This window comes from Struthio camelus, chromosome 3 (assembly GCF_040807025.1).
Source record: "Struthio camelus isolate bStrCam1 chromosome 3, bStrCam1.hap1, whole genome shotgun sequence".
Taxonomy (NCBI): domain Eukaryota; kingdom Metazoa; phylum Chordata; class Aves; order Struthioniformes; family Struthionidae; genus Struthio; species Struthio camelus.
Window position 1 is genome coordinate 73961713 of NC_090944.1, and position 25102 is coordinate 73986814.

Sequence of the window (25102 nt, forward strand, 5' to 3'; positions counted from 1 at the left end):
GCTCATCAAATTGCTTTTAGTCTGATGTAGATAAATGGTGTGTCTATCCACCAAATCAAAGAGGGTGTAAAGAAATAACTAACTAAATAAAAACAAAGTGACCATCACCATCAGATTTGGTGGCTTACTGACACAGGACAAATCCCCCATGCGGCTGTGTGGATTGTGTCTAGTGGACAGAAAAAAAGACTAGGATAAGAAAGCGTTAAACTGCTTTATTCTTCAGATCTCAAATTTTTGTTGTATTGTTAAGGATGACATGACAGCATTTGTAATGTAAAACATCTGCTTTTAAGTACTACATCATGAAGAAATCAAAAGACGTCAATTTAACATTAAGTTTTACATAAAATATTCAAGAATAAGAAAGAGAGAGAGAGAGAGATTATTTTAAATCAAAAAGCCAGTGGTCAGTGTTTCGGAACAAATGCCTCACATTTGATACTAAATGTTCATAATATTTGGAATAATGTTTCTAATAGCTGAACTACAAACTGTTTGAAGCCTCAGAAAGTTTGCAGACACTGACGTAAACAAACACTTTTGCAGATGACGTTTCCCTTCAGCAATTTCTTCGCAACTTCACATATGCAGCACAGTTCAGATAGATCAAAGCTTGCCTTCATTCACAGCTCTTCGGCCTTACTCTGATGAGGGGGCCATTAACTTCCAAGCACATGAGCACATACTTAAAACCTATTTTGTAATACAAACATACATCAGGCATAGCTGATTCAAGTCACATATGCAAGTTTCCTTCTGATATTTCCTGACTTTTCAGCGCTTGGACTTGCAATCTTAAATGTTAACATGCAGCCTGCATTATGTATTGATATATATTAGAATCACCTAGAACTAAAAAAAAGGCATTAAAAATGGGTAACTTTATCAAGTTACCCATGGACTGTCAAAACTGTGCAGGAAATATAAATACTGTATTCTCTGAATAACAAAAACTTATTTGCAAGACTTACAATGCCAATAGATGGGGAAAAAACACCACCTTTGGCCAGTATTTGCCACTCCTTTCCCCCAACTGCTCTCCTCTTTTCCCCCTTTCCCTAACTGCATCCTTTGCTCCTTTCCTGACCCTAAGCCTCCTCTCGGCCACTGCCTCGTCCTCCTTCTCTTGTTCCTTTCTACTTTCTGTCCTGACAGTTTGCAGTCCACCCCTGTTCCAACCCAAACACCTCCTAGGGCTCCCCACTGCCTCTCCCCCGTCCCAGCGCTCTGCTGGCATCAGACCCCTTCTCCTGCCCACAGGGCAGCAGGTACCTGGGCAGCTCTGGAGGGGAGCGAGCCTCCATGCTCGCTGCCGCAGAGCCTGGGGCTGGAGCAGCCCAAAGTGCTCAGAAGAGGCCAGGGAAAGTCCCAGCGGACAAGGTCCTGCTCAGCCCCAGCGAGGAGTGCGCTCCCCCTCCATCTGTGGGGATGCCAACTCGGGTGAGCTCACAGTGCCTGCGAGGAAAGGCTGCTGCCTTGGTTTAGGCAAAACACCCTGGACAAAAATTCAGCACTCAAATGCTAACGCATCCCTATTAGGCATGGGATGGCTGACTTTCTATATAAGTGGCCAATTTGGGTGGCTTTTCACAGGGACAGGAGGAAGTGCAGCTCTAAGACTAAATCCACACTGTTTCCAGCTTCAAATCTCTCCTTTGAAGCATGGTGACACCTCATGTCATCCCTGTGAGACCGCTATATATTTTTTTCAAGTAGCAAAAAAAAACCCCTTATTTTCTGGTTTCGGAAATGGACAAATCATTGAAGAGAAAAGACAAAGAAAAAAGAAAAAGAGGGAGAATTTAGCAACAAATAAAAACAGCAGCCAAAACATTTAAATCTAGCAAAGTTATCAGGGACTGACAGGAAGCTCTTCTAATGTCATGCAACCTTAATTATTTGCTATCTGCCTTATAAAATTCAAATCAAGCATGAGAAGGATAAAATTCCAACTTGGGGTTATTTTATTATACAAAACATCTTGGTTTTACAACATCACTAAAATGCTTCATGGAATTACAACCCTCTAATTCACAGTGGCTTATTATTTATTCTGGATGGAAAAACAAGAATTTCTAACTCTAAGCCTTAAACTTCATTGCAGCAGTGTAACCACTCCAGACTGGTACTAACAGAAATTTGAGGCAAAGCTATCACCGATAGCAGTATTATAAATACTTAATTTCATGAAGGGTGTCTGAATTTTCTCCCAGAAATAATGAGAGCTACCCATTAACAATATTTTATACAGTAGTTTGGTCCGTCCCTTTAAAGATTAAGCGTATTGCAAAGATTGCTAGAGAAAGCATAACACAGGCAGGCATACCTTGAGAGTGGGATGAGACATGTTCTTGGCTCCAGTTCTTTTGTTTGGTCCACAAAAAGAGAGGAAAACTTGGATTGTCACCTGGGCGGGTTTGTTACAAGCAACTTAACTATGCGACAGGACCACTGCAAAATCCAGTCTCCTGTTACGTATACTAAATTTTCAATTCAGCACAGAAATAAAAAGCATCATACAAAAATGAGTGTTACACAAGCAGTACAAAAAAGGAGAGGAAATAGACAACATAATATCATATCCTATGATTTCATAATATATGAAATCATAATATCTGGCTCCACAGAGCAATACATCATTCCCTATGTTCTAAGTCATACTTCCAAAAGCTCAGGTAGCCTTTTCTGATGCCTGGCAGTCAGTGGAAGAGGTCCAGATCCTTCAGACAGGGTAACTGGGCTTCCCATCCTTGCCTTTAAGGGGGGAGGCAGGAGGGAAGAGCACTTAGGGACTGCTTCACCTTAAGGCAAGTCACTCAGCTGCTGCCCTCCAGCTCTTCCCTTTGCACACTAAGGCAGTGGTTGAGAGGCTGGTTGCCAGATACATTAAATTTGTGTGTGTGCAACCACTAAATTGAACTGGCTCCATACCAACAACGCAAAGGTTCTCACAAATTACCTCCAATCTTCCCAAACTGACAATTTTCTGGCTTGATCAGATACTATAAAATTTTACTTGTAATGGAGGCAGACTTCAGAGTTGGTTACCCAAAACTTGGGGCCATGCAGATTAGTCACCATTGGCATCAGGCCAGGTATTAACTGCTTCCCAGGCTCCCTGTGTTGCATCAGTGTAAATTAATTTTAAGGCTGAAAACGGCCTTGTCTAGAAAGCTATTCTTTCTGAGCCTTGCCCTTTTGATGGCCATTCCACAGGGAGACAAAATCATCAAGGCTGCTTCAGCCTTTCATAAAAATATTTTCCATCACAAAGAGCCATAATACAGACTCAAAATGACCAACTTGCTGAGATGAAACATTAGCAAACTCCCACTAGAATCTCAGACAAGGCCTTTGCAATTAATGGGAATCTCATTGATTGCAAAGAGCTCCAGACTGGGGTATTAGTGCTCTTCATGGCTCTGTCAGTCTTCCACAATGAATTAAGGCTGGAATCATTTGCTATGCTGAATTTCACTTGAGAGCAGAGCATTAGTTCCTCAAAACGATACCTCATAAACGCACTGATAGTCCTTGTCTTCCTGTTGATCCAGATGACCATTAGGTTATTGTATGGTTGCTCATACCCTACATCTGCCTGTCTTTTAATCAGGCTCCTCAAACTAAAAAGTCATACCTGTTGCACCATCCAGCTACACTTGGACATTTGTGAGGTGAATGAAAAATGAAACTTCTTCCAGAGGAGTCATCTCATTTCCACTTTATCTCAGGACATCTCTTCTTTGTCAACTCATGTTTCTCATCCATTTCATGTACAGAAGAGCAGTATCTTTTTCCACAGGATCAGGCAGTCAATAGCTTACTAACAGTAAGGTTTTAGACTACAGATGTTAAACATCCACTGAACATGACTAAAGTAAGCGTGTGTCTAGATTATTGGTTTGTCTTTGTTAACACAATGCACATTTCAATATCAATCACTAGCATACTTGCACAGGGTGCTGCTGTGGTAGACAGTAGCTTGATCAACATAGCCAGACAACTCCACAACATCACTGTCCTATTATACTCTGAAAAATTAGGCTTCATATCACAACTACACTATACAACAGAGAACACAATAACAAAATACAGTGTGTTCATGTTTGAGCTCCTTTAAAACGGTAGTTCTAAAAACTGAAGTGCCAGCCAACTAACTTTCATTAGTGCTTACCTGATGCTGTGCCAGCTTTGCAATTAAAAAATCAAAACAAAGCTGTCAGCACTTTTTGCTTCCAACAAGCATTCCTCTCTCTTAACAGAATGTCAATGCCAAAAGCTGATGCAACTAGAGACAGCCACTCTGCAAAGCCAAGGTTTTCAAGAAAGCAGTTTAAATGTACGAATACAAATATTTATTTATTTTTAGAAGGGTTTTTTTTGTTAAGTTTCTCTCTCAATTTTGACTAAGCTTAAATCATTAGGAATTTTACTTTTGGCCTTGGCTAAGCTAATTTTACTTCCAAAACACCTATCTAAGCGGGCCAAGAACTTTTAGTGGATACAGAACAGCCTGTCATACTCATCTGCACTAAATAAATACTGCACTATCTGTAGCTACGTAATTAGAACAGAGACACTTTGCAGCATGTTGACTTTGGCTATGTAACTGGGTAACGTATTGCCTGATGCTTTTTAAGCAGCTTCACAGACACAATTCCAAAAGAGGCGCACACCAACTTTATGAATCTCAGGTACAGGGAGAGTCCATAAGCTCGGGCTGCCCTCAACCTTAACATCATCCACGAGTTCTTGTTTGCAAGCAGCAGGTCCAACAAAGTATCTTCTCTAGTAAGCTCACTATCTCCAGCATCAAGAAATTATCTTTGATGCATTCCAGAAATTTGGATTGCTTGTGCGCAGCTGTACTGCCCTTCCAGGAGGGTGGTTAAAGACACACATGAGTATGAGGACGTGTGACTGTGAGGCTTCTCTCTTCATCTGCTTCTCCTTCTTGATCAGGTCTGAAGCAGACACTGACCACAACATCACCTGTGCTAGTCTGTCCTCTAATCCTTACCTACAAACTCTCTATTAGTTCATCACCCCAATGCTCCGTGCATTCCAGCCACTCTGTACATTGAGTGCAAACTCTCCTCCTTGCTGGCCCACCTTACTTTTTCTGAAGAGCCTGCATCCATCTGCCACAGCACTCCAAGCATGCGAGCTGCCCCACCAGGTCTCCGTAATCTCAGTGAGGCCATAGCTCTGCAACTGCGCATGGACTTCCAATTCCTCCTGCTTGTTCCCCATGCTGCATACATTCGTGCATAGGCATTTGAGATAGGTCCCCAAGTCATGCTGCTTTTACAGGGGAAGCATAAGACCCTGCAGCGTGTTGAGATCATCACTGCACAATCTCTAAGCAGCCTCATACAACCTAGAGCAGAAACACTGGGCCACTCTGTGCTAACTTCTGTGACAAGTGCTATGTGCTTAAGTGAGCTCTGTGCTCAGGAAGAGGCTATGCTTCCTATATCTTCTCACCCAATAAATTTAATCCTGCAATGTCACTCAGGGCTCTGCAGCTGTCAAGCCCGACACTAATGCATAGCCTGAGGACAAGCATGGTGGTAGATTCCCTCATGTGCAGGGTCTTTACTCTGACATCTGTATTCAGTTCACAGGCCAAGATCATCACAGATGAACAGGAAAGTTGTTTTCTTTCCTTTTAAATAACTTTGTTTTGGAGTGGGTTAGGAAGATATTGGGAATAGTTTTATTTCAGAGTCTGGAAAGCAGAAAATGGATTATGAGAAAAGTAAAGCAACAAACATCTAAGGCTGTCTGATTTCTTAGTCTAAGGCCACTGTAAAGCTGAACATAAAAAGTTAACATTAAAAATGTCCCTGGAATGTTCCTAGATCTCAGGAAAAAAACAGACAGAAGAACTGGTTGTACCTGTCAAGGTAAGATAGTATGAAGAACCTTTCTTGCTGGATTATAATTCCTTCCAGTATTCTCATATAATAGATTATTTTGGACTGGAATTGTAATGCTTGCAAAGAATATGAAGAATTCATATTCTCCGTCAGTCTGATGGAGAGCTATGGCAGCTATTTTTACGTTGTCTACCAAGAGAGAAACACAGTGCTTTAAACAATTGTTGAGCATTCACAATCAGCCCTTAGATTGTCAGATCTCTGGGCACAGGGATCTTTACTCTGTGCTTCTATAACACCTTGCACAATGGCACTTGATCCCTGACAGGATCACATCAGGGCTACAATGCTAGGCCAGAGGGGAAGGGTTTAATTAATTACTCTTCACATTTAAATTTCAAAAGTGACTTTATATGCAAAACAATGTCAAACTTATGCATTTTCAAAACTACATTTAAATTAACAGTAATTAATGTCAGGATAAGCTGACATTGTACTTGCATAATCAGCAGTGGGTAGTCCTAGCTGTAATCGTCTCCTAATCATCTGTAAATTAAAAAGGAGAGTTTAATTTTAGCTTTAGCAGGTAAATGCCCTGTTATTGCTACACCGAGAGAAGGAAATGACTATAAATAGTCTATTTTCTCCCTACAACTTCAAATTGATTAAGGTAATATGACCTAATCTGCATCCTTTATATTTTTAATCTCATCTACGTTTGATTTTATTTTCAAGGCTACAGTAACTAATAAAGCCCTATGAGATTTGGTCCTGAGTTGGAGGTTAATTCTGAAACTTCTCTGAGTAAAAGCCACACTGATTTTTGTCAATAAATAATAGATATTAATTATGTCCGAACATGAGGGACTCCACTGCAGCTCAGGTCAGAGACCCAATAACTTTTTTTCCCTCAGCTCAGAAACACACATTTTAAAAAATAACGTGAACTAAGGCACATGAACTGGTTTACAAGAAATTAATACAAAAGTCTTCATTTTGTAGAACCACAACTGGACTTACACAATTTGCTATGATTTGCTGAGTGTGCATCACTTCATTCCTCCCCTCTCTGTGCTGAGTGTGTATTGGAACAAACTCTCATTTACAACGGGTAGCGTTCTGGTAAAGCAGTATTGTACTGCCTTACAAGAACAAATTCTAGTGAAGAGGATAGTGCGCTTGTCAATTCTCTGCTTGAGGGTGAGAAAAACAAACAAACAAAAAACCAACTAGTATGTTGAATTACACGTGCTAATGAACATGATCATGTGAGAAGATGAGAACTCCTGGAAAATTGCAAAAATTTACAATGTTCTAGGGAATTGCAGGATTTTTCAATAAAAGGAATTAATGTTATATTTGGATGATGTGAATTTGCCTGCAATGGTCATAGCAAATAAGTGCTAATCCTCTACAGATGTTCCAAGGCAATCTCTTCAAGAACCACCATGTTAGTTAGTCATTTGGTCAGGAGCTGATGAACCTTATCACTGACTCTGGAAACCATTCTTCTTCCTCAGGAAGAGCTGTCATTAGATATTGTAATGATTAAGAGACCGTAAGCAACCTGTGAAAGGGATACTGTCCTCCTAGAAGTCCATGCAGCATACTTACAGTGCTACCATGAGTCAAATTATATTACATATTCAATAGGAAGTTAAATGGCTTATGTATTTCCATATGTTAAATAATTATCTTCACAGTAGCAGCACTCAAAGCTCTTACCCTGCAAGCAGCTCCTGCTGTTCATAAGCTTAAATCTGTGGCCCTTGCTTGAAGCCAAGAGAGCCTTATGCAAAAATTCAAGAGTGTTCAAAACTGTCCACCAGAGTTAGATCTCAACCGGCTGGGAATGTACCAGACATCACATAACCAGTACAGGTAAAATAAACAGTCCCATGTAAAACACTCTTATTTTACATCTATCCTACGAAAAAGAAAGACAAAGCAAGTCATGAAGGCAGACGGACCAGAAAATAACTATGACCTCCTCTGGGCTTATCAGTTATGAATCAAAAGAAATTGCAGCAACAGTTTGCCAATTTTGAATGGAGACAAAATCCCTCTTGAATTTCAAAAATTATACACAGAAAGGCTTGATTATCTCCTAAGCTCACTGGTGTCTAAGTGTCACTGTAGACTAGCTAACTTTTTTTCCCAGAAACACTTCTAAAACAAGTTTTATGAGAGCTTGGTTTTCTAAACACAGGAAGTGCTGAACGATAATTCTAATGTAACATGCATTTTTCCATATCTATTTGTAAACTACTTTCAAAAGTGTTTGCTATTGTTTTTAATAAATACTTTAAATGGCTGATGAGATCCAAAGCTCACTACATTCCACAGATCATTAACTATAAGCAGCTCCTGCCACAAAGTATTCTGGATACAGTAAAAATGAGTACCCAGCATCTTCCAATGCACCCCCACCTTCCGATGCTCCTAGCCCTGCCATGAAGCTATCACAGCCCTTTCCCCTCCAGCTGCAGCAACCAGAGGAGGTTCCACATCTGCTCCTGCTAAGAGACGGCTGATCAGCCAACTGCATTTATTCCACCATTGATAACGCAAATGCCACTAAAACTTACTGTAATTCAGCAGGTGACCCAACAAATGGCTGAAAACATTTGCATTAATACTCTTTTTCCCTCTTCTGTCTACACCATCCAAGTGACCTGAAGTAATAAGCGTGGGCTGGTTAATCACTGAATGTGTTCTCTTCTGCAGAGCAGAAAGGTCAGTCAGGGAAAGGGCAAAGGGTAACACGATGCACAATACCAAACCTTCCTGTTTTTAAGCAGCCACCTCGCTCAATGAACCACATACAAACCAAGAAAGAGTTCTTTTGAATACATGCCCTCAGGCTTAAATGGGCCCAGAGAAAGACCAGTTGAGAAACAGCTGCTAAACTACCAACTCGGCATCAGAAGAGAGATGAAAAGCCTTATGTGCCCCCCCTCCTCCCCCAAGGCTAAGGTTAATGGCATACCAAAAGCATACACATCTTAGTGCAGATTTAAGGATTGACTATATTTACATAACAGTTGGCAGTTCTCTCATCTGTGGTTGGGTTTTTTTGTTTTGGGGGAGTTTTTTGGGTCTGGATAAAACAGTGCACTGCAACAGTGCACTGCCTTTACAATTTGGTTTGTGGAGAAAAGATGGAGGGACCACATTTTCTTTTATTAACTGCCACAGATGTTAGGACACTGCTGGGTATGAGACCAGAGATACAAGTTTCAGCAGTCATCCCAAAGCAATCCCCAAGCATCCCAAGACTGCATCTTAGAAATAATAATAGGAACAATAATAATTCTACGCTTTTTACAACAAGTTTTTGTTACAGGTCAACCGAAGCTCTCAATAGTTCTGCATTTGTTTCGTGTTGAAGTGCAGGCAAACCTAGTACCAGTAGCATAATATGGGTGGGATTTCCAGAAGCACTTCACGTTATGCTGACTGGACTAGCTGAAGACAAAGCCCAGTGTGAAGAGAGTAAGTCAACACTGAGCTAAATCAGAAAATTAACATTTTTCAACCAACAAACAAGAAACATTTGGTTTTCCCTCCTTGAAACTGATCCTCTCCCTTGTCCCCATATGGTAGAGAAATTCCTTCCAAATTCCAATTCCTTGTGTCAGGCAGAGACACAAAAGCTAGCAAGGAATCCATTCCTACTTTTGCCATCAGTAATGCCAAATTCCACAAAACTCACTGGAGAGTGAGTAGGAGAGCTTTGACTAAAGGAAGATGATTATACAAATGAGTGTTTTTCAAGGTATGTAATTATTAAATTCTTAAATCACTTATTTCAGAGGCTGCAGCAAGAGAAGGCAGGCAGGCAGAGCTGTGCAGATTAAGCAATGTAAATGTTAATTAAGAGAGCTTGAGAAGGGAAAGGAAATCACACAGTCCCTCTGCATCCCCCAGGGGGGACCAATCACTGGCATGAGGGAAAACCTTTCTATAGGAAAAGTAAGCGGAAAACAGAGCTCAAGCTTGGGAAGGGGAAAGAGAGGGTCAGGTTTCTTTGTGCTATTTCCTGTCCTCACCCTTTCCACACGCCTCTCCATGCCCGGAAGATGGGGGCAGCAGCTTTCAACAAAAAAAGAATGGAGGGAAAAAAAAAAAGAAGCGGATGCTAGAAAGCACTCTGTGCTACACCAGCCTCAGGAGGCTCTGTGGCCGTTGTATCAGGCCAGTTGCAAGGCTGAAGCAGTGAGGAAGGAATCTGATAAAAGGAACTTGTATTTCCTTGCCTTGAGCTTTGCTTTTGTGGATGCTTCTATTATTGCCAATAAAGATATTACCATAACTAGACAGAGCAAGTAAAATGCTTTTTTCCAGGACAGACAAGCAGGCTTCATATATCACGGGTACTCCACTCACCTGAGGTTGGCAAATTGAGCAAGAGCACCCTACCTCATGGAGGGCCCTACATATTGCAACAGGTTTGTGAGCTCCTGGAGTTGGGGGTGACACCTTCATAAGCAACAACAGCCTGAAAACAACAGCTGTGAGGCTTGTGGGACCAGATCTCTTGGCAACTGCATAGATGCTGATGAAAGTGCCAAGGACTCATTGCTTTCTCAGGGTATCACAGCCTCATTTACAGGTCACATTTAGGTGCGTCTTTCTGAAGCTTGCTGCAGCCCTGTGGAAGGCCATATTTGCTTCCATGGATGTATTCAGGCTATTAAAGTCTGCAGGATTAAGAGCCACATTCGCATTTGGTACAGCTGAGGTAAAGACTTGCTTATGATGCTAATTGGACAGAGGTGATAAGGTGGCCCCTCCAAACCTGTCCTCATGACCCTACTAATACCCTTGTGCCTTTGCAAAAGTCTAGATTAAAATCAACAGAGATGTTGTATTCACCGCTGCACAAAATAGCGGCATACCTCAACACAAGTACCCTGGACCTTCCTCAGCTAAAAAGACACAAGTTATCTATAGCTGCAGCAGTACCAACTTATTTTGCAATAATCTAGTTTATAAACTGCTCGTCTGGCACGTCCAGCAGCACAACTCCTTGTTCAGGACATTCCTAGTGGGTGCAACACATCCGGACCTCCTGCTCCCTGCCCCCAATATCCCTCTCAATGCACTGTTTGCTTGCTCTGCAGTTGGATGCAGCAGTCGGCTGAAGCAGCATTAAGAAACTGAGAACGGGGTACGTCACCAAGCAATAAAGCTCTCTACTGGTACAGTGAGTAAAGGGGGGCGGGGGGGACTGAATGTGCCACATTACCTTTTTAAAGATTAAATCTAGCATGTGCCAACATGCCTAAAAGCAACCTGTCACTGAAGTCCAGAGAAACTCAGTTTCCTCAAGTGACAGCATCTTCAGGATGAGCTCTCACCTCCTACATGCCCTCTTAAGAATTGCCCAGTGTTATCCTGTTTTAGCAGAAAGCAGGAGCACTCCCAGAATACCAAGACGTATTTTCATATTTATGTGGCCTCACTAAGATGACTCCAAACAAAATGTAATGTGTCATCAATAAGCTAGTTATTTATATGCTGCCTGTCTTCTTCAAGTGCTATTTGCAGGTATTAGAGCAAGAACCCTAAAGAAGGCTTTGCAATAAGAGCCTTAGAAATGCCAGATAGCGTCAGCTACCAGTTCCAAAGACTTTTTGAACTTTCAGTGAAGAATCTGACATCTCTTGAAAAGTCTTCTGCATTCTAGCATAAATTTTGTGCATTCAGGGAGGATCTTCACCCATTGTTAGAGTTACGACAACTAAGGGAGGATAAGGAAGTTTGGACTGCATCTGTCAAGACCATGTTAAAGCAGTATATCCAAAAAAAGACTTCACTCCCTTGCTCCCCCATACTTGGGTCCTTTCTTTACCTGCTTCCAAACTACTTGAGATGTCTCGATCTGTAAATATTCATGTAATATCAGTCCCTTGAGAGCTGTAGCTGGTAACAAAAATGAGAGAAAGAGAAGATGCAAGTGCTGAAGGCCTCTTGCAGAGAACCAGTGTCAGAATAGCATCGACGCACATGCACCTTCAGAGTAGCTGGGCGGTATCCAACATGGCTATACTTGGGCCGGGCTATTCCTGCTGTGACTGCTAAACAGAACATGTACATTTCAAAGAAAAAAAAAAAAAGACGTATTTTATACATAGATAGTAGAACAGTTGGAACAGATTGTTGTACTTGCTAAATTTTAATACATTTCTTACAATTGAGGTGTTGACTTAGGGAAAGACACAAGTTACTCTTGTGTTTAGCTGGGTCAAATTAATCTCTGGTTAACTCTGCTGGAATTTATCAGGGATAACACTTAGCTACGGAGTGATTTACGTAAACTGAAAAATTTAAATGTATGTCAAGACTTTAATCTCCCACTTATTTGCTTCTTTAACTATTAAAAAAAAAAGCAGGAAACAAGCACACTGAATTAATATGCCTTTTCTCCATTAACCACCAACCATATTAAATTATTTCCAGTTATCTGGATGAGAACACCAACACTGTTACCACCTCTAAAGACACTACAGTAGTTCTATAGAAAGCAGAAGGCCAACTGTCTTTTTTTTCTTTTTTTTCTTTTTTTTAATGCTTTGGGTCTAGGTGAAACTACTTCCAACATCCTTCTCCTCATCTCATCCCTATCCTCCAAGTAGGCCTGGTTGTTTTTACAGATATTTGAAACAAAAACCTCAGTTGAATCCTGCCTTCAGTTAGGAAGCTGTTCAAGTATTTACATAATCTGAAATTAAAGGAAAACTTTGGCTTCATATCTTCCTTTCCTCATCTTACAAAAGCAAGCTTTGGGGACAGGTTAATAATTTCAGTGTTCCAAGTTAACCTGACAAATGTTATGAGGTAGTACATGGACTACAAAAAAAAGAGAGAAGAGTAAACACATCAACATGCAGTTGAACTTAGCAGTTCTCCAGGTAAACACTACAGCTCCTTTAAAAATCAGGAAAGCAAATAGTGTTGCATAAGACTATGTGCTTTGTGCTTCTGCAATCTTTTTTCCCCAACTTTGAAGTAGGTTTCGACTTCCAAAGTCAGCGATGCACCCTCATGTCATGACATTGGTTTCAGCATCAGGTAAAAGCTCAAATCCTGGCGTGGGATTTTAACTCACTGTGGCCATCTGTTTCAAGAGGATTATATGGATTTTTTTTTTTTTTTAAGTGCTAGACATGTTAAAAATAGCAGAGAGTGGTTTCAAATGCTTTTTCAGCTAACTTGTGTCAAAAACATCACCTAAGCTTGAAAGTCAAAGCTACATGCCCCTGCAAGTCTGGTGTGCCTACTAGTGTCCCTCTGATGTCTTAAATTCAGAAATCTGATGTTCCAAAACCAGAACACATATGAGTTGCACTCATTAACTAACACCTCCATATTTTTTTTTTCTTGACAAAGGAAGTATATATAGACACTGGATAAGTCTCAGTTATCCTCACACTTTCATTTTGATAGCACAAAAACAACTTTCAAAACTGTACAATCTAAAGTGCTGTGGCTATTTTCAGGCAACTTAATGCTGAAGTTTTCCAAAGAGTATTTGTTATGAATTCTGAAAGCCTCATTTTGCTTCATGCATTTACTGCACTTTCAATCAACAACCAGCTGCATCCTCACTTCATGCAGGTGAATAAATGCCTTTTTTCAAGATGTTTCGTTGCTAGGCAACATGAGTATTTCAAGTCTCTTACCGCTAAAAAAAACCCAGCAACAGTAAAAGTCACACAGTAATTTTGACTATTTTGCTTCAGATACCTGCAGCAGTACTGCTTCTTTCTGCTTCAGCTAAGACTTACTCTGTCATAAGAAAAAATTGCTTCCATCCCCTCTCCACAGGTACAGCAAACAACAATTCAGTGACTATTTTGTTCATATTATGATTGACACAATTTTTGTTTGGCCAAGAAATTTGTCGGCGAAAAAACAGAGAGGGAAAAAAAAAACAAGTGTTACCATTCCCATTTGATCAAATAAATTGTTCAACTATTGTTTCAGAGGTGTAGGATGCATGCCCCTGACCACAAGCAAAAAGGGTAAAAACGAAGCTATGCTTTGTTTTGAAGAGTCATGACAAATAAAGAGCAGAGAATCTTCTATTTCATATGACTGGCACCTTGAGTGACCCCTCTTCTAGGCCACAATTTCTGTTTATACATTACTGCTTGCAGCTGGACCAGAGGGACCCCCCTGCCCACATACAAATACCTAGCCAATACATTCACATGCACTTTAGTATATGCAAAAGCTACTCCCAAGTCCTCCCCCATCCCCAGTCCCTCCCTTTGCTTCATTTTACACAGCCTTGGCCTCTGCTTTTATTTCCCATTAGCAAATTTTGGTCACTCCATGCATATTTTGAAAAACGTAGCAGTTCTGGACCTAAGCCCTCAACTCATATCTTCTTATTGTAAACACTAAAGAATTTGACAGCAGGTGTATATTTTATAAAAACTGCCCCCAAAATATAGGCACTTCCCATGTAATTCGGATAATTCTATCATTAGGATCCAGTTATTTTTCAAAATAACCAACTAGAAAGAACCTACATCAACCTAGGTTTTAACAGCCTAAACATTTGCCCTGTTTTCTATCAATTCATTCAATCAAAACCGCATAACTGAAATGCTGACTCCAACTTCACATCCTCCAATTATGTTTTTATTATATTAGACATGCATTTATACTTTGCTACACTATCCGATAGCTGAAGATTTCCATTGCTTGTGCAACCAATATAAGTAATTCAGTGAAATTCATTTTCCAAAGAGTTTGGCAACAACGCAACAGATTAAAGCAACAATCTTTCACATCTGGAGGCCTAAATTATGTCAGAAATGAAAATGAGGTAGGTGGTCTCAGCTATGCCACTGCTTGCTCCCCTCGTGATTCTCCTACAGCTCAGCATCCCCTTGCTTCCCTCCGTTAAGTCCTCTACCCACATGAGGAAAAGTCTGCAATCTCAACTCAAGAGCAAAAACAGGAGAGATTCTTGTAACCATCAGGGCAAACAGCCAAGCGAGTATTTACTGTAATAGGTTTCCAGGTAATGCTAGCCATCCTCTATTTGCAGGAGCATAAAGTATCACTGTCTCCTTTTAACTAAATGCTTTCAGAGAACAGATGATTCACTCTAATAATCTTCAAATCATGTTGCCAAAGTTATGAGAGAACTTTCTACTCAAACCACTTTCAGGGTAAGCCCAATGCGAGAGCCAAGATTTAAGCCAATTGAAGTGGCAGACATCTAGTCAGGGGACGTTTACTAGGACCTCTAATTGCCCAGCGAGCATCACGCATGCGCAACCTGCATTCCCTGGCATTGGATGATATGATGGGCCAACATCTACCCAGCACTGCCTGCGTGCCTGTGCGGGCCCCATGACCTAAGGCCACACTTGGAGGTGCTAACCTCTCAGCTTCCAGGATACACACTAGCTTTTTCCTCACCATGGTGTCCAGGGTGCTACATGCCAGGTACTGATGGTCAGCTGCCCTGGCACATGGGATCCAGAAGGTGGAGAAAAGCCGCACCTCTGCATGGGGACTGAGAGCTGCCAACACCCCAGCAGGAAACAAGAGCCACATGAGGCTGCTGCATATAGAAAGCACGACTGCATTAATGCAGTATTCAATATCATGCTACATCCAGGTACGTTAAGTAGCACTTATTATTGGGGAAAAACAAATATATCAGAAAAGGAATTACGATTCATTACACAGGATTCGTTTTTCACTTTGCTTGGCAGCAAACAAAAGGAAACCCATATGGGCAAGAAGCATAACCCCGGGTTTATGGTAGCATGGCTCTGCCTCCAAAACTTTACAGCACAAACAGACTAGATAACCACTGATGAGGAAAATGAACATGCCCAACGATAACGTGAGATGGCAAAAAAAGAAAAAGAAAAGGTGTGCATCTTCATCTTAGAATTTTTTTTAACATTTTTTGTTGGGTTTACTCACCAGAAAAATAAAGAGAAAATAAAGAGAAGGTAAAAAGCAAGCTTCACCTGCACAAACTTGAATAACTGAAGAGATTAAGAATTACTAAAATCTCCACTAATTCCTCATCAGGAAAGATTCTTTGCACAGAGCTTTCGCACTGCAGTACATCTTTCATCAGTTGTCTTGCTTCAGGCAGGTGAAGAAAAAGAAACATTCTGATATCAAAGGTGCTACCACACAACATCCCAATCCCCAAAGTAGTAGCTCTTTTATCAAATACAGGCCCTAGCTTATATAAAAGATTTCATTACAGACAAACAGGTACCTTCCTGTTCTGCTTATTACCATCCTCAGTATCCCCTAGTTTTGCAAACTTGAAGAGCTTAAAATCGAACAGATTGAATGATGTGAGCAAGTACACACCTACACTATACCTCAAGTACGGTTATTCATAGCAAAGAAGTTGACGAAAAGAAGAAATCCAGAGTTTTAGAAAAGAAAAGCAAGCCATAGTGAATTATGTAGAAAATTATGCACAGTGAATACTGAAGGAAGATAAAATCCACTAAAGTACATCATATACTTAAAACTGAATAGCAACTTACATCATCATCAGAACAGACTCTCATTTGAGTTACAAAACATCCAAAAAGTAACTTTGCTGCTGTCAATCACTGACTGCATAAACCCTTCAATTTGATAACATATCTTAGAAAATTAAATCAAAAGATCAGTGTACTCAGAAATTACTCTTCTGCAAACTCCTGCATTACATTAGACTCCTTAAAATTAATTAGGAAATTGAAGTACAAGGGGAAAGGACTATGTACATCCTCCGGCTAGAGATAATAGCATTTTCCATTTGCAAATTTTAATCAGGAAACCATTTTAAAGGATTATTTCTGGAAACACAAAGTGAGCTGCTTACCTATTGCCTCCATTATATTCAGTACTGTATTTGTTTGCACTGCAAATGTCTATTGCGAATCTACAGCATGATCCATATCACCTCGTATGCATGGCTTCACTCAGTCTCCCATCCTACATCTAAGAAAATTCAGGCTGGCAATTGTGCAAACCCTGAGTAGAAAGGAAAAGGCTTTGTGGACGGTGCGGCTTCAGAGAAGTGTCAAAAAAGCATGCCATCAAAATAGCCTTTCGAGGTCAAATCTGACCCACTCTCATCATTTCCGGCCCAACATCTGATCAAAATGGAGTTTGCCACATCCACAGCATCATGAGATTACATGCAAGGATAGGGAGGGGGAGAAGTCTGCCGAGAACCTCCCTGTACTCTACGTCAATAGATTTGGGCTTAGCCTCTGTTAAGCCGCTCAAGGCACCGGTTATTGGGGCTGGCAGCTGTTTACCACGCTGCCCCACTTCCATTTCAAAAACACACTGCCCTGGAGAGAAGCCTTGGTCAATCAGCGCCAGCCTGCCTCCAGATTCACAAAGTAGGCCGTCTACGCCTTGGAAAGTCCTTCACTAGCTTAAAATACCTCTCCCCTTCTGCTTTCAGGTAGCTTACGGCAAAGATCAGTTTACAGCAATACTTGAAGAAGAAAAGAAGAAAAATAAGACAACACTTCATGAATTTAAAGATAAATATCATACTAATAGGAGACAGGATCTTGGTTTTAGTGAAGGATTTCTGCACGCATGATTATACTGTTTGCTTGGGCGTTTCCCAGATTTTAGTATTGGGTATATTACTTGGTATTTTGATATTTCTTGGTATGTTTCCATTGGTCTGATAACAAATCACGTTTTTTGACAAGCACAGTACAGTCATTAATGCCACTACTTTGCCCCATGTTATGCATACCAGATACTGGCAGCTTGACAGTAACAGTTACATTACTTAGCCCATCCTCCAAAAATAAATATAAATAGCTCATTCAATCCAGACTCTAAGAAATATCTAGACTAGATATGTCATATTTGACATAGAAACGTTTTATATCTTACAATGTGAAGTATTAGGACCACACTTCTCTTAGGAAATTCTCTCATTATAAAAATGCAAGAACCTTAAAGTAACAAAAAATGGATTTGTCACACCAACAAGATCATGCCTTTGTTTAGACTTCCCATTTCAATCTTAACAGCTTATAAACACTGTAGTACTAAAATAATTATCCAAGTGAGCCATAACAACTAGTTCATCCACGTGTAGCCCAAAAAGGGCATTTCCCAACCACTGCATATGATGGCAACCTACATGACCTTACAAAGAAGCAAGGTCAAAACTCTGCCCTGCCACCACTGTTAAACCTGTGCTGTGAAGATGACGAGCAGCCGTGTGGCTATGACATGGCCAGGAAGCCCAGGAGAGCGTGACCAAGCTCCTGCTCCCGTCAGAGCCTTCCCATGTAACTGCAGGCAACGGTAACACCAGGCATGCTAAACCCGCTTAACCTCACACAACTCGGATTCACATCTTTGGATGAAAATGTTCCTATTCTTGGCTCTTCTTAGCATCCCATTTATTGAGATTCTTGGCTCTCTGATGCAAGCCTCTTTGGCCCCACAGCTGCACAAGCACCACAACTGGGCCCAACTTTTGTTGGGGGACCTGCTTGCCCTGTGGTAGAAACAATAGCCAAGGCTTTACAGCCCCTCCTGTGAAATTCTGAACCTGAAACAACTTGATTTTATGGAATACTAGGGAGGTAGATTGCTAAACGCTAGAGTTGTAAACTCAAACCAGAGTATGACCATTAATTACCTTTCATTATTAATAATAAAGATTAATCATTATTAATTAACTCTACCATCCTTCTTCAGATGAAGAGCAGGTAACTTGTTCTGAAAAGCAGTCCCCTTGAGGAAGGGGCAAATTATTAAAGGACTGGGGGGGCAGGGGAGAGTAATCAAGCTCATGGGGATGACTGTAATTTAGAACATGGCCAAAAATCCCACTGATACTGACTGCAAAACAATTACAAATCTAAGTAAAGAACAGGTTAAACCAACTCTGTGCTACAACAATGCTAAAAATAAAAGCCAGTGTTTGTGCATTCTGATACTTTCACATTGCAGTTGGGATCACACAGCCTGAGGACATAAAAGCTATTCTCTCACTAACTTCTAGGGTAAATTAACTTGCTAATTCACTCCCTAATGCACAGTCCACTGAGCATACAATTACATTAAAAAAGGAAAATGAAAATTCATGCTGTCAAGCAGACTAATTTGTATGGGTTGCAACATTACGTAAAGAGCTTTTTAAAAAGTACATGTATTTATCAGTATTTTATTAAATCACATCATTCATCCTTAAATCATCACACGCGCAGCATGTACACACTAAGCATATGCCAGCCTTCCCCAGCACCAGTAGACAAAAGCTACAGTGCCAAAAATAGCCACACAGTGTGCTAGAGCTGCTGCAGAATGCCCTACATACATTTAGGCCACGAAGACTGAGCAGCCCTGCTGCAAGGAAGGGTTCGATGCTAACCTTTGTGATAGGCCAGGACTGAAAAAGAGGGAGGAAGCTAAATTTCTATCCCTAAAGTTAATTTTTAATAAACATGATTCAACTGAGCTTCAAAGGGAGAGCATTTTGAAAGCTATTTCTGTGCAGAGTTGGTATGCGTGTGTACATGCACAAAACATAAGGCTAATTGGAAAAGGGTACATTAAAACACTTGGCCAAGTTTTCTATGAAAAGGCCAAGTAAAGACGAAGGTGTTTGTTTTTTTTGTTTTTAACACATGAAATATTATACAGGGTTGACTTTATAATAGTGTGATCACAAGCTTTGTTTGATAGATATTTCCCCTGTTCAGTTTATCATTTTTTTAAAATTTGTTTTCTCCCCATTCTTCTTTCTGTAGAGATCAGGAAAAGCTAACAGTTGATGTTTCTTCTAGATCAGGTAAGGTACTACAAGCTGGGAGAGCTAAATGACCAAAGATCAGTGTGCTAATTATCTGGAGGGATCAAAGATTAAGCACAGCTCAGTGTGCCAAACGGACTCCTCAATCCCTTGTCAAATTTGAGGCTAATTTACAATTCATCCTTCTCCACCATCCCAAGGATCCGCTCGGCCTGTTAGAAGGCAGCGGCTTGAACCAAAGGAGATCAATGTTACAGCACGCTGGTAATAGATTCAGACACCCCTATCCATGATAAAGTTGGTAGGACCAGTTTAACGTAAGGTGTTAGATAGCATAGCAAGCTAAAGACATTCAAGGGTCATCTTTGTAAAACTTCAGCCATTTCCTTTCCAAAGGATTTTTGATATACTGGAAGTAGAACAAACGTATGTTTCTCAGTAAAATACTGAGCGTGACCAGAGCTAATGCATTTTAATCTCTTTCGAATGACAGACTACTATCCTTTTCACTAATGCCACCCTCCAAGTTACCTCTGATGAGAAAAGCCCAGTCTGGGTAAAGGGATCGTTGCCTGTATCGACGGACTGAGGCAAAACGGATTTCCTCAGATTAGCAGAGGTTTGCCCGAGACTGGCAGCCCAGGCAGGCTTCACCCTTTGCCAGATAAGCAGCAGAAAAATTAAGAGCAGCCCTCCTCCCCAACCGGTGCGACTCTGCAGGTGGGTCTTGTTACACTTGGCTATAAAACACCGGGCACCAAAGAAAGAGCGTGTATAGCAGTTTGTTCTTATCACTCAAGACTCCCTGCCCCCTTCTTTTCCCCTGGGGTCAATGCCAGGGGGAACAGAAGGGCTAGAGACTCTTCCTTACCCCTCTAAGCCAATCTTCATCTCCATATGTTACAGTGCAGTCATTAACCTTTGAACTGTAAGCATTAGCCTATACTATCATAACTTCCATCTTGACTTTCATCACTTATGAAATGAATAATGCTAGCTTTACGGTATTTGTGGGCATACGTTTGTTTAGTGAGGAAGCTACTGCTATAGCTCAATGCTTAACTTTCTAGACCTATTTGTATGAAGGTCCAGTACAGCAAAAGGAAGTGCTGAACAGAGACTATAAAGTGAAAGGAAAATCATTAAAGTAGCAGGTGAAAACTGGTGGTCCTGTCATCCTGCATTTCTGGTAAGGCTATCATATGCCATAGGGATCGCACAGGTAAAAGAAAGAAGCTGCTTCTGCTCTAACCTGCTCTTACAAAGAGGAAGAGAGGCTGGGAAAAATGCAAACGCCAGAGAATCCCTTAAAGATGTTGTTCCAAGGATACACTCCACTGGCTACGGTAAGAAGGAAAGCCTAAGCAAGCTGACCGTATTAAATTGCCTGAAAGAAGACTATGGTTCCGTTAGTGTTGCTGAAGCAGAGGCAAAACAGTTTTGAAGGAGGCTGTACAGTCAGTTATATTCCCTGGGCTACCTCTGCTTCATTTCAGTTTTCGCTTCTGTAAACCATTGATTTGGGAACACGCCCCTGAATTTGAAGAAGAAAATAAAAAAAGAAAAATCCATTGTTACAACAGGTTTTTCAAGTCTTAATAAAGGCTTTCACTCCATCTTCTTTCATAATAGTATAAAGTGACTTTACAAAGTTTTTATTTTAAGATAGGATTTGTAATATAGGAAATTTATTTGTCCATTTGAAGTTATCATATTTCAGTCTACTAGTATTAATTAGAAGACGTTAAAAGACAATGTGCATTGCTTTGGCATAGTATTTGGGAACTTGATCCCTCCATCTATAAACACATCTGCAAGAAAACGTATAATCCTGTGTAATTAACTGCAAAATAGAAGCATCACTCTTTCCTTTGTGTTTATAAATGCCTCCATAATAAATTAGTCCATCTGCTATCTACCATACGTGTACACAGTTATTCAAAATGTTTTCATTGTTTATACGTCAAAGTATGAATGGATATTTTTGTTTGCTTCATTTTTGGTAACTAGGAGACAATCAGATTTGTGAGAGTGAAAACTCTCTTGACAAGACATACATTTCCACTGTAGATTCAACGTTCTCATGAAATTCCTTTAGTGCGTTAACAGAAAAATCTCTAGACACTCTGAGTAAGTAGTCACTTCTTTTTCACCTATAGCACTAAGAATACAAGCTACTTTTTTTTTTTTTCCCTCTTCTTGCAGAAGTCAGTGTTCAATGTTGCATGAGAATAAGGAGATGTCAGAATTCCTGGACTCTGCCGTGGGCTTTTCTCCTGGCTCACTGTGTGAGCTCTGTCCTTCCTTTATCCTACTCCCTGAAAGAAAAATAGTAATAGACTTTTTTTTTTTTTTTTAAGCTTTATGAATCTCAAGAGAAACTTTTTAATCCTTTGCTGCAAGACTTCCTTCCATAGATCATGGATGTCTGCAATTGCATGTACAGTGTGATGCCCTCCTACTGAAGAGCAAGCTAGTACATAAGACACCAAGGAGAATGATAAATGAGTGCATTGGTACCCTGACAGCAGATCTCATGTCGAAAGCACTTTTTTTCCTGAAAATAGCCAAGCGTGATGGCTTACGATTAGAAAAAACGAGATAAGGATCTCTTGTGCCCTTTTGAAAGTTTAATCACTTTGAGGGTTGTCCTGGAATAACCTGGGTTCGAGCAAACTATAGCTAGAACAAGAGAGCAGTAGGGTAATTGGATGGCAGCTGAAGGATACCAGAAGCACTCCATGGAACTCATTCCAGGAAGAGGAACAATGCACTTCTCTCCAAGTCCTCATGAGCCATTTGGCAGGAACAGCAGGGTCTGCACATGACCCAGGTAGTCTGAGAAGACTCATGAGATGCTAAAGAAAGCTCTCTGTACCCAACAACATGATCCAAATGTGCAGAATAATCTTTTCTTACCCATCATTACACGTTTGATAGTTTTAGCAAAGGTACTTACTTGCATCAACTATGCTGTTAGGAGCCTTAGGAGAGCAGTTTGGTTTCAAGTACTGCTACAGTGTACTGCTACAGTAAAAAGAATAAAATAACTGTACACATTTGGATTCCTGTCAGTCTTGTATCTAGAGAACCCATATTTGAAAATCAACTGTTTTGATTAATAATATAAGAAGACTTCTGCTTAAGTCTGAGATTTGCTTTCTTCCTACACAACACACTAGGAGAGAAAATTTTAGTTATTCCTTAAATTTATCATGCACCTACATACCAGGAAAGCAATAGAGTCTGATTTGCTGTTCAGTATGAGGCTGTCAAAACAGTCATGGCTTTCACTGTTCAGGAAAAATAGGTAAGTTTCTCAGTTGCAAGAAATTAGTATTAAACAACAGAGTATTTATGCTTCATAAGTAAGAATAAAGAATATGGATAAGAATAAAAATTTAGATGAAATCCTGAAGCTTAAAGCAAGTGTCATCATTTGTAGTTAACCACTGTTAGTGATACGAAAAATATTACTATCACGTTATAGTTCCTAAAAACGCAGGCTACAGCAGCTAAAAAACTAGTTTCATTGATCTGTTACCACTGGAAAGATACAGGAATTCAGCTAACAGTTCAGGAGGTAGGACATTTTCCTTAGGAAATGCACACATTTCCAAAATAACATTTTCACTATAATGCCACAATATGCCGTATGTATACTATAGTTCACGCATGCAGTGCAGAGACATACCCCCTTTGAAACACAATCCATTCATCTTCTCTTTTCTCCAAGCAAACAAAACGTTATGAAAAGAGTGGTCTCTTCTGCACACCTGCCTCTGACAGAGCTGCATGTTCACCAGCTCCTTTACGAAATAGCTCTGAACTGAGGAGCAGCATTCGGTGAACACATTTAGAAAACGATCGCGCACAGAGCCACACAGCCAAACACGACAGTTACTAGGACTGCGATAAAAGCCCAGATAACCTTGCAGCAGTTCTTTAATATATATTTGGTTCCACTGGAAGAGGAGGTACCTCATTAAATTTCCAAAAACATTATTTCAGGCAGTTAGTAAGCTGTAGCCAAGAATCTAGCCTTAAAGCAGCAGCCTCATTAGCACAAGCTAAAGTACTCACCACAAGAAAGAAAAAAAAAAAAAAATCCCCCCAAGCCTCCAAAGTCAGCCAGTAACTTTTGAGATCTGTTCATCGTTGAATAGCTGAGACTTTAGAAATCACACATTAAAGAATTGAGTTTACCACTTTGCTTTGTTGTGATAGAACCTCTAAGGCACAGGCTAACTGCATTAATACAGCGGCTTTTTGCTTTTGCGTTCAAAAGTGCTAACTTTATACATACTGGATGACATTCATGATCCGTTTTTAACACCCCTCTCTGACTCATGATGCATTGTTTGCAATCAATTAAATGCACAAGAATCAAATCCAGTGCCAGGGTCTGCACAGCTGAAGCGGTGCGATCAGTTGATAGTATGCCTTCAAAACCATTTAGTCATCTATTGCTAATAGCATGAGAACCACCTATGAGAATTGTCAAGGAACTCGGATCTAGTCCAATGTGGCGCCTCTGTTTCACACAAGCTTTGATCTTTGGGAAACTATGAAGCACCTGAAGAGGCAGAAGAGCTAGACGGTAAGCAAACAGATACTATTTCAAAAAGGCCATCAATGTGCAGCCTCCTGGTGAGTCCAGGTGAATAACCATTTCAGTTAAATTCAAAGTGTTAAAAATACAGGATTTCAGGTGTAAAAGCCATAAGTAAAATAGCATTTCTTCTTCTTCACAGTGCTTTTCTTCCACATGCTAAAAACCTCAGGAGCCCCGTTCCCTGCGGAGTAGCAGACCGGGTGCCTCAGAACTGAAGCCCTTTGTTTCCCTCACACAGGCGATGCCAGCCCGCGCAAGGGCAGCCCTGCCTGCAGTCTCGCCAGCTGAGAGGAGGACTGATTGGGACCACTGTCCAAATGTCTTGCTTCAATTTACAGGATGAGGTAGCAACAATTCCCTACTTTCCAGGAAAGGGTAGAAAAATAAACAAAACCCCCCCACTATCAACCCCCCAACTCCAGTGTGAAAATATAATGCTTTCTGCAGTCTGAATGTTCTGAGAAACTACTATGACAACAGGATGTATGCAGACACGTTCGTGAACTGAGAAGATAAACAGATTTGGGATTCAAAGACCAATGAGAAAAAACTTACAGCAATTTCTTCAAGGCACCTTTGAGTAGAACAGTTATCTGTCCTTAGAAGCCCTCTTGTTCTTTGAAATGGATACTACACAGTTACTTTCTTTCAAGAAATAATTAGACCACTAATTACTTACTCTCCAAATGCAGTTCAGTTCAATGAAAGTAAAGTCAGAGAGACCCAGAACAGAGTGCAATAGATGCTTTCAGGCTATCACCAAAAGAAAAAAAAAGTAAGTGCCCCAAGTCTGAAAACAGGCAGTCAAATTCA

The 25102-nt window shown here is 40.5% G+C and overlaps 1 protein-coding gene across 7 annotated transcripts in view; it reads right to left on the minus strand.

Annotated features, from left to right (window-relative positions):
• MAP7 (microtubule associated protein 7) overlaps window positions 1-25102 on the minus strand; it is a 126126-nt gene that overhangs the window by 71879 nt on the left and 29145 nt on the right. Inside the window, exon 1 of one of the 7 annotated variants that reach the window (XM_009688877.2) lies at window positions 23369-23408. The exons of the other annotated variants lie outside the window; for them this stretch is intronic. Within the exon in view, the coding sequence (XP_009687172.2) occupies window positions 23369-23393 (25 nt within the window). The 5' untranslated portion in view covers window positions 23394-23408. Of the gene's footprint in view, window positions 1-23368; window positions 23409-25102 lie in introns of those variants that run through there. 7 annotated transcript variants of the gene reach the window in all.